The 10084-nt window shown below is 51.0% G+C and overlaps 1 protein-coding gene across 2 annotated transcripts in view; it reads right to left on the bottom strand.

The window, feature by feature from the left end:
- Positions 1–898: 898 nt before the first annotated feature.
- IFT43 (intraflagellar transport 43) overlaps positions 899–10084 on the bottom strand; it is a 95819-nt gene continuing 86633 nt past the window's right edge. The window contains exons 6-10 of one of the 2 annotated variants that reach the window (XM_007184500.2): positions 8587–8659; positions 8260–8335; positions 7690–7752; positions 5875–7558; positions 899–1230 (exon numbers count right to left, since the gene is read on the bottom strand). In XM_007184500.2, the coding sequence (XP_007184562.1) occupies positions 7439–7558; positions 7690–7752; positions 8260–8335; positions 8587–8659 (332 nt within the window). In that variant the 3' untranslated portion in view covers positions 899–1230; positions 5875–7438. The remainder of the gene's footprint in view (positions 1231–5874; positions 7559–7689; positions 7753–8259; positions 8336–8586; positions 8660–10084) is intronic. The other variant, XM_007184501.3, reaches the window with a different exon arrangement.

Below are 10084 nucleotides of genomic sequence, written 5' to 3'. Positions count from 1 at the left end.
TGATGTCACTTATGTGTGGAATCTAAACTATGGCACAAATGAACGTATCTACAAAACAGAAACAGACTCATAGACACAGAACAGACTTGTGGTTGCCAGGGATGGGGAGGGGGGCGGGAAGGAGAGGGATGGATTGGGACTTTGGGGTTGGTAGATGTAGACTATTACATTTAGAATGGATCAACAACAAGGCCCTACTTTATTGCACAGGGAACTATATTCAATACCCTGTGTTAAACCATAATGGAAAAGAATATAAAAAAAGAATGTATTTATGTATAAAACTGAGTCACTTTGCTGTACAGCAGAGATCGGCACAACACTGTAAATCAACTATACTTCAATTAAAAAAAAAAAACTTATGTGTGGGCCAAATCAATCACGTCCTGTGGGTCAAAGTCAGTCCGTGGGCCTCCAGCTCACGACCTTGGGTTAGATGCCCACATAGGTGCTGTCAGTGTCTAATGCCCATGACTTGCCATCAGGGGGAATGTTGCCTGCCCACCCAGTGTGATCAGAACTAATCACCATCGAGAGCTTGCTTTGTGCCGGACACTTGACGTATAGTATGTGGTTTAATCATCATAATGCTACAACAAAGACAGGAATTGTTTTCTACCTCACTCTATAGATGAGAAAACGGACGCACAAGGAGGTATGCAGCCGTGACCTGGAAGCACAGGGACTTGAACCTGGCATCGTCTGCATTCTTAGCCTCCGTGCCCCCTTACCTTGCCCCCTCCGGGTTGACCTCTGATTCCTGAGGGACACTTTAGCAAGGAGCAGCCCAAATAGTATCCGGGGGGATTCTGAGACTGGTACTTAGGAGGGCGTCCCAACCCTATGCGTTCTTTCCATCCAGGGCTGTGTCTCCCCTGCCCCTGCCCCTCCCAGTGCCGTCCTGTGCGTCACCTCCAGTCTGCTGGCAGGACACGTGGCTGGCGGGTTGAATCCACTGCAGCCCGAGATCTGGAAGAGACAGCCTTTTGCAGGACTCTTTCTGGTCTTCGTCCAGCCCCTTCACAGCAGGTGTTCTCTTGTGGGGAGCGCTCCCTCCCCGCCCCCAGCACTGTTTGCTGCAGCTGCAGCAGATGCTGCTGGGAGAGCTGGCCAGCCATCATTCTGTGGGAGCCAAAAGCCTCTGTGGCCCGGGAATTCTGGGCTAATGCTCGGCGCTGGCATGGTCCCCTCTCTCGCTGACCCCTCCGGTCCAGGTCACCACGACAGATGCTGGGAACATATGCCGGGAATTAATTCACTCCGCCTTGGCCACAAGAGGGGCAGCCTCTTTCTCTGGCTGCTCCCGACACGCTTACTTTCTGATTTCTACTTCACCAAAGGAAAAATCGGGCTTTTCTCCCTCCCTCGCTCCTAACCCCCTTCCACTGGGCTTTCTCATCATTATTCTGAGCCTGCCGCCAAAGGTATTTGATTCCTAGAGACCCCCCTCACCCCACACCTCAAACAGGATCAAAGGCCAAGGAACCCAGTCACTCTTTCCAGCTTTTTGTCTCCAGATAGATTCTGTCCCAACTTTGCTGCAACTGATAAGTGGTTTTTGTTTGTTTTTTCCTTTTCCTTTTTTTTTTTTTTTAATTAATTTATTTATTTTTGGCTGTGTTGGGTCTTCGTTTCTGTGCGAGGGCTTTCTCTAGTTGCGGCAAGCGGGGGCCACTCTTCATCACGGTGCGCGGGCCTCTCACCATCGCGGCCTCTCTTGTTGCGGAGCACAAGCTCCAGACGCACAGGCTCAGTAGTTGTGGCTCATGGGCCCAGTTGCTCTGCGGCATGTGGGATCTTCCCAGACCAGGGCTCGAACCCGTGTCCCCTGCATTAGCAGGCAGATTCTCAACCACTGTGCCACCAGGGAAGCCCTGTTTTTTCCTTTTCTTAAGGGAAATTTGTGTCTCTCTTTTAGGAGCCAGAATCTTCCCACCCTTCTAGTCTTTCCTTACATCTAACTCAAATCCCTCCTACTGCGATTGCACTTCTGGGTAGCAACAAGCGGCTGAACTTTGGGAGTCTGCGGCTGTTGTTATTTCTCACCTTCATTCTTTCATCTAAGGAGGGACTGGCAAACTTTTTCTGTAAAGGGCCAGAGAGTAAATAATTCAGGCTTTGCAGGCCACATGGTCTCTGTCACAACTCAGTTCTGCTACTGTAGCCCCAAAGCAGCCATAGACAGTATGCAAATTAAGGAGCATGGCCGTGTTCCAGTAAAAGTTAACAAGAACAGGTGGAGGGCTGGATTTGGTCCACAGGCTGTAGTACGCTGACCCCTGCTTTAAGCAAACCAACCCACCTCTGTATTTCTTAGTGGACAAACCAAGCTCCCTTTCTCTCTCTTCACCTGCACTTTGCAGTGGATCATTTGGGTTCCTCCACTCATCCGGAAAGCCTCTATGTTTTTCAAAACCAATGCATTGAGAACACAGAGGAATCTTGTCTATTTCTCTACTAGCTTGTAAGCTCCTTGGGGTCAGGACCATGTCTTATTTGACTTTGAACTCCTGGAATATGCAAAGGCCTTGACAGAAACTCAAAGAACACCCGGTCTTACCCTGAAGAAGCTTACAGGCTGGTGGGGAGAGCAGACAGATGAGTTCTGTGTTCTCAACAGAGATAAGCTCAATGACAGAAAGAAGTCAGGGAGGGAGGAATCAGGAGATGGTGCCTCCTATAAACTTAGCAGTGACCTCTGAAACACGTATGGAAAGGAGACACGAAAAAAAATCTTAAGTTTTACTGAATTAATCCTGATACTCTAAAGCACTGAAAAACAAACAAACAAACAAATAAAACCAATGCCCTGGAAAACAGTTTTGGCAGTTTCTTAAAAGTTAAACATAAATACACCATCTGACCCAGCAATTTCACTCTTAGGAATCTACCTTAGAGAAATGAAAACATCTGTCCACACAAAGACATGGCCATGAATGTCCACAGGGGCTTTATTCTTAAGCCCAAACTAGAAACAACTCAAATGTCCATCAACTGAGGAATAAACAAAATGTGGTACGTGTCCATACAACAGAATAACATTCAGCATTCCAAAGGATGAACCACTGCACATGCTACAACATGGATGGACCTTGAAAATATACTAAGTGCAAGCAGCCAGACTCAAAAGACCACATGTTATATGAGTCCATTTATATGAAATTTCCAGAAACAACCAATCGAGAGTCAGCAAGCAGATCAGTGGTTGCCTGGGGCTGGGAGTGGGAATGGGGATTAACTGTAAACAGACACAAGGGAGGCTTATAGGATGATGAAAATGTTCCGGAAACAGAATTATGGTTATGGTTGCATAACTCCATAAATTTACTAAAATCACTGAATTGTATACTTTCAGGGGGTAAATTTTAAGGCATGCAAATTAAACCTCAATAAAGTTGTTATAAAAACAAAACAAAAAACCCTGGTGCCAAGCCATTCTCTAACCATGGCTGAAAGATGATGCAGGAGGGGAAATGGAGGTGGGAGCCCCTTGAGAGATGCAGATGTTTGTTGTTGCAATAAAATATCCAATGTGACTTTCCCTAGGTTCACTTTTCCACCCCATCAGTTCCAAAACAGAATAGCAGTCAGATTTTACCAGGCATTACAATCCTAAGATTATCCCCATTTTACAGATGAGAAAAAACAGGATCAGAAGGGGAAAGCAGGGGTTTCGCTGGTGGCGCAGTGGTTAAGAATCCGCCTGCCAGGGCTTCCCTGGTGGCACAGTGGTTAAGAATCCGCCTGCCAATGCGGGGGACACGGGTTCGAGCCCTGGTCCGGGAAGGTCCCACATGCCACGGGGCAACTAAGCCCGTGCGCCACAACTACTGAGCCTGTGCTCTGGAGCCTACGAGCCACAACTGCTGAGCCCGCGTGCCACAACTACTGAAGCCCACATGCCTAGAGCCCCTCCTCCGCAACAAGAGAAGCCACCGGAATGAGAAGCCCATGCACTGCAACGAAGAGTGGCCTCCCGCTCACCACGACTAGAGAAAGCCCACGCGCAGCAACAAAGACCCAACGTAGCCAAAAATAAATAAATAAATAAATAAATAAATTTATTAAAAAAAAAAAAAAAAAAAGAATCCGCCTGCCAATGCAGGGGACACGGGTTCGAGCCTTGGTCCGGGAAGATCCCACATGCCGCGGAGCAACTAAGCCCGTGCACCACAACTATTGAGCCTGCGCTCTAGAGCCCACGTACCTCAACTACTGAAGCCCGCGCGCCTAGAGCTGGTGCTCCGCAACAAGAGAAGCCACCGCAATGAGAAGCCCGCGCACCACAACGAAGAATAGCCCCCGCTCACCACAACTAGAGAAAGCCCGCGAGCAGCAACAAAGACCCAATTCAGCCAAAAATAAATAAATAAATAAATAAATTTATATATTTAAAAAAAAGAAAAGAAGGGGAAAGCAGCTTGCTCAAGGACCCACAGTGACTAAGTGAAGAGATGGGACTGGACCCCAGGCCTGCCTGAACACAGAATCTGTGTTCTTTGACACTGCTCCTTACCCCCTCCACTCACCCCCTTCCGCACTGACTCTTTGGCCTCTGGGAGAAAAGCACAGCACTGCTTGGGCAAGCAGAGCAAGGATGCTAGGCTTCCTTATCTTGCTGTGGCAAATCCTACCTTTCACTCCAGCACCAATGCTCCCAGGAGCCGCCCTCATCACTAAGGAAGAAAGGCCTTGATCTCTGTGAGCAGCTCTCTGGGCCAGCACTAGAGTCCATTTCCGCCTGGAGCATGTAGCTCCAGAAGCCTGTCTGGGGGTGTCCTGGGGTTTAGCACAGACGAGCCAACCATCAGGGGTAGAGATGACCTCAGGTTCAGCCACAGGCCGGCCTGCCCAGATGAATTTCTTGCTTGGGCTTCTCATCAGAACTACAAGTTTCCAGGGAGCGTGGCACTCAGGGGCCTCACGGTACTGCCATCTGCCCCGCACACGGCACGCCCCTGCCTGGGGGAGCTGGCAGCACCCGCCTGGCCTCAGTTCTGTGGCAGAAGAGCTCACGGTTCCGCTCTCCCTCGATGAGGCATCAACCTTTCTTCCCAGGCCGAGGCATGAAGGGGCCATGCAGGCCTCTGAGGAAAGTTTTCCAAAGGCGGCCTGACAAGCCCACAGAGCCTGAGGGTGCATGTGTCACTGGGGAGAGCGGACCCTACACGCACAGAGGCCTCTTCTGTGGTGAGCCCAGGGCTGGGCCCGGCAAGACACAGCGTTTCCTCTCCCCTGGTCCCCTCCCGCCAGTCACACGGCATCCTGCCGCTACTCAAAGAAGCCAGGCCTATGCCCCCCTCTTGGCTTTTGCAAATACTGTTCTCTCCTTGGAATGCTCTTCCCCAGGGACCAGTCCCGCTCCTTCCTTCACCTTCTTCAGGTCTTTGCTCAAATGTCACCTTCTCAGTGAGACCTCCCCTAACTGCCCCATCTAACACTGCACCCCGAGCCCAGCACTCCCTCCCCCGTCCTGCTGAATTTTTCTCCATAGCACCGATTACCATCTGACGTCCTCTCTATCTTACTTATTGGTCCATCTCCCCCACCAGAACGGAAGCGCTTTGAGAGAAGGGAGTTTTGCTTGGAGTGTCTGGAACAGTGCCTGGCGCGTACTATGTGGTAATCAGAATCTCATGAAGGAACCAACTTTCCCACCAGGGGCCGGCCTGTGAACAGCAGCTCTGCAGCTACCACCCCATGCCAAAGACACCACGGGAGATTTTGCCAGAGACCAGCTGGGGCTTCTCGGACATGAGCCAGTCTGGGAGAAACTGGTAAGGACCCAGTCAATCTGCCACACGCAGGAGGCCCACTCCACGCCTCCTCCCCGCCGCCCCCCGCCGGTGTCTGTAGAAAACCACATTGAGGTACCTGTCGAAGCTCGTCCATTCTGTCATCCCTCTTGGGCCATCTTCTTGGGAGGCCCCCTGAAGTCTTGGGTGGGCGACAATGCTGGATGGAACATAAAGGTGTCTGAGAAGTAAAGGGAGGAAGGGAGTCAACCCCCAGGCCCTGCTCGAGCTGGCTGAAGACCCTCAAGGTTATCAGGGTCCTGAGGCAGTTGAACTTGCCAGTGATTAAGGTACTCGAAATCTAGCAATTCCTCCTTTGGGTTCCAGAGTCTTGCAGGCTCAAGAAAAACCAGCCTGGACAGAAACTTCTCAGTGACCACGGGAATTATTCCAAAGAGGGGCTGTCTGGGCTAAAAGTGTGACTCTGGAAAAGGAGGAAACGAGACCCCAAAGCCACTAAATCCCTGAGTTTATAATTAACAGACAAGTATTCTCTTTGCCTGCTCCAGAGCCGGTGGCTCACCAGGGAAGGGCACCGTAGTCAGACAAAAATAACCCCCAGTGTGTTTTTGAAGTGTTGAGCCTCTTTGTTTTTCTGAATTTTAATGAAGGGCTTTCCAGGCAGGGTGAGAACAGCACTCAGCACTGCCCACGGCCAGGAGTGGGGCTTGGTTAGCTGCCGCCAGACTGCGCGGGCCTGATCCAGAGTGGCATCTAGGAGAGGCGGGCAGGGAGACGTCCTGTCCTCAGATGAGGTGTCTTGGGGAGTTATGAGAAAAACAAAAACAAAAGATGTCTCTGTTTAGAAAAAGGACTGGGCTCTGCTCCAGATCTTGGCACATCTTGGAAACAGGCAGTGATGATGCTTGGGGGAGCAACGGAGACAAACAGCTACACCTCTGAAAGGTCCGGGGGGGCCCAGGCTCCCTGCGAGAGTGCTTCTGCGGACATCTCAGGGCTGCTGAGCTGGCCCCTGCTAATGAGAACCAGAAACAAGGCCCTGGGAACCTGTGGCAGAAAGGAAACATGTGCTTTGGGAGCCCCAGGCATGGGTTGCAGGAAGAGGGGGGAAAGGGGCGTGCTGTCAGAAGAGCCACCAAACCCTGACGTGGGCAATGGGTCATCTGATCACCCCCACTGAAAGCTCGAAGGAGACAGTGCAACTTCACCAACATAACTGACCGTCCAAAGTGAGAAAGGCATGTGGCCAGGCCCTCCCCAGGACCCCAGCAGGCAGCCGCATGCCACCTCCCGTATCCCTGCGTCCAGGTGGTCACAGGTAGATGCTCCGGGGAGCTGCTGTGGCCTCTGTGAACTGAACGGCTTCCAGGAGCACCACTGCTTCTCCCCCTGAATCTAGCTTTCCCTCCCAAGCTTCAACGATGGGGAGAGATGCCCTCCTTCACTCTTGATGAATCTTTCCAAGGGAGTGCTGGAAAGAAACGGAAGAGAGGGCTACAAAAAAAAGCAATTTCTTACAGTCGAACGATCCAATGCGGTCTACTGAAAATAGATATTTTTATTACAAAATAGTCCATATAAAAATTCTGAGCTGCTTGCAAACTTCTTTAGTTTTAGGTTTATGGCCTCTGTCTCGAGTCCAAAGCAGAGGTGACCGCGTGCAGGGAGAGTGACCCCCGGGCTCAGGTGTGCGAGGGCTGTCCCACGGGGTCCTCCTTGTCTGCCTGCAGCACGTCCCACTCGCTGAGGAGCTCTGAGGACACCTCAGTGTACAGACGGTCCCAGTCCCAGCTGACGTCATCCTGCCGAGACAGGCATCGCGGGGTGAGCTGGGGGAGGCCGTCCCCTCGGTCACAGCCAGCCTGCCGCCGAGGCCAGCCTCGGAGCCAGCTGTTCCCGGGAATGAGGGGCAGGCACTGCTGCCGCTACGTACCTCTCGAACCTCATGCTCCGGCGCCAGGACTTTGGTGAGGAGCTTCAGGTCGATCTCTCCATCCTGTGAACGTGCAGGGAAAAAAAAAGAAAACAAAGGCGGGCTGTGCACCTCGGAGGCCTTCGGACAACGACCTCTGGCAAAGAGAGGGGGACCAGGTTGAGTGTGGTAGAACTTCTCAAATCCAGACCTGCAGGAATGCCTTGTGAAAGGGCAAAACTGCGGGTGGACCCCATGGCCACTGAGAACTGAGGGAACACCATGATGTCCTGCAGGTTGGGTACTCCTTGGGGGAAGGTCAATACCAGGAGGGCAGGCATGACAGCAGCATATCTACTGATGCCACGGGGGCAGCCAGGGAAGCAGGAAGGAGACTGGCCCTGGGAACACTGGAATATGTTGGGTCCAGGGATGCTGTAATACCCGAGGATGATGTCTCTGGCAAAGGGACTGTTGCCCGGCAGCCTCGGAGATGCACCGAGGAGAGGCTGTAAGGCTTCGGAGAAACTGAGAACTCCCTATGGACGTTGCCTGGAGCCTGCTCCTCTACACAGAAGCTGCCTCACTCACCAAGGTCTGAAAGGCTGCGTACTTCATGAGGTCATTGTCCAGGTCACGGTAGGTCATCACCCGGTTGACCTGGATGCTGCAGGAAAGACGGAACGTGAGGAGGAACCACAGGCAGAACCAGTGCCAGGAGTGCTGCCGGGCCACCAACCCCAGAGCCTCGTAGGCAGCTGGGAAGGACCAAAATGGGGAGAAAACGTCTAATAAAATGGGAACCCTGGGATGGAGCCCATCCAGAGACATCTGGATCTCCCCTGGGGGGCAGCACCACTACAGATGGCGTGTGGCATGGTCCCTGCCTCCTGCCAACTTCATATTAATTTAACATACCTGGGAGGGGCCGCCACCTGCAAAACAAAGTCTTCCTCCTGGACTTCTTCCAGGTCCGGAATAACAGGAATATCTGCAATGAAAGGAGGAGCCAAAAACGTCAGCGGCATGAATGGGGGATCTTGCCTGCTTCTCCACTGGTTACTTATCACCTTCAACATGCCGGCCACAGTTAGGGCTACAGGCTTTGGGTAGAATGGACACAATGGTCTCTGGCCTCCAGGATCCCAGTCTAGGGTTGTGGAACTGAAGTAGAGGTGTGCATGGGAATCAAAGGTAGAACTTCAACAATTCCCGAATCTCAGGCTTTACCCCAGAACCTGCTGGACTGGAATCTCCTAGCGGGGTGGGGCTCAGGCGTCTGTACTTTTCCCTAAGATTTCTTGGGTGATCCTGATGTTTGCTCCAGGTTAGAAGCCATTGGCGTGGCTCTCTAAGGAAGGAGAAATGTAAAGAAATGAGAAGAAAGTCCCAGACAGCACTTGGGGAAGTGTTTTTATTAGAGGAGAGAAAAGAAAAGAGGAGCCGAATGAACCTGGCATGGTCAGAGACAGAGGACGTGGGAAAGCGTAGTGTCACGAGGTGGAGGTCACCATGAGTGCACCTCCTCATGACCAAGGTTCACACCTGCATCAGCTCGTCCTAGTCTTTGCAATTGTCACAGCGCTGAGCCTGTATCTGAAGGTCACTTTACGCCTAATGATGTGGCCTGGCTTCCCAGCAGTGTGTCCAGGATCAGAGTCTCCATTTACCGGGTCTAATATAATAAGCAACACTGACTCTAAAGATGACACTTCCCTTTCTGTCTCTTGGAGATTCTCCTCCTCTGAACTCTCCACATGACACAGACATACAAACATAGGAAGAGACATGAGGCCATTCCCTTCGTCAATCTAACAAAGTCATGCAAATGGAGAAACAGAGAGACAGCAATCACTTAATCGTGGAAACTTGCTTATTATAGCAGAAAAATCGTCCATCTTCTCCTGGGGACAACCTAACACCTTAAAGAAGTACTGCCTTCTCTCAGTGAGTATCACTGACTGGTAGAGGGGCTTTCTTTGTTTTAACCAGTCTGCATAGAGAAAAAAAGACATGGGGCAGAAAAAAAGGCCAAGCAGGGAGAGACAGTCCTGGAATTCCCAAACCAACTGCAAATATTAAAAGGAGGAAAAATTCCAGAGAGGAGAGAGCAATGAAGACACCCTTCGTTTTTGCTTCCATGGACTAAATTTTTTTTTTTAATTTTTTAAAATTTATTTATTTTTTAAGAGACGCAGGATCATTCCAAGAACAGCTGGGAAGACCCTTGCCACTTTCAGGCTATTCATTATTTAGACTTCGCGATGGTTCCAGTCAAGCTAAGCCCGAGTATATAAATGTCAGTTCCCAGCCTGGCGTCTTTATTATTGCTTCCAATGGAGGGGTTACAGATGCCGTACCTGGAAAGAGAGACAGAAAGCATGCAAGGGAGAGACGGAGACAGAGAAAATAAGAC

Source organism: Balaenoptera acutorostrata, chromosome 3 (genome assembly GCF_949987535.1).
Source record: "Balaenoptera acutorostrata chromosome 3, mBalAcu1.1, whole genome shotgun sequence".
Classification (NCBI taxonomy): Eukaryota; Metazoa; Chordata; class Mammalia; order Artiodactyla; family Balaenopteridae; genus Balaenoptera; species Balaenoptera acutorostrata.
This window is presented reverse-complemented; position numbering and strand designations above follow the sequence as displayed.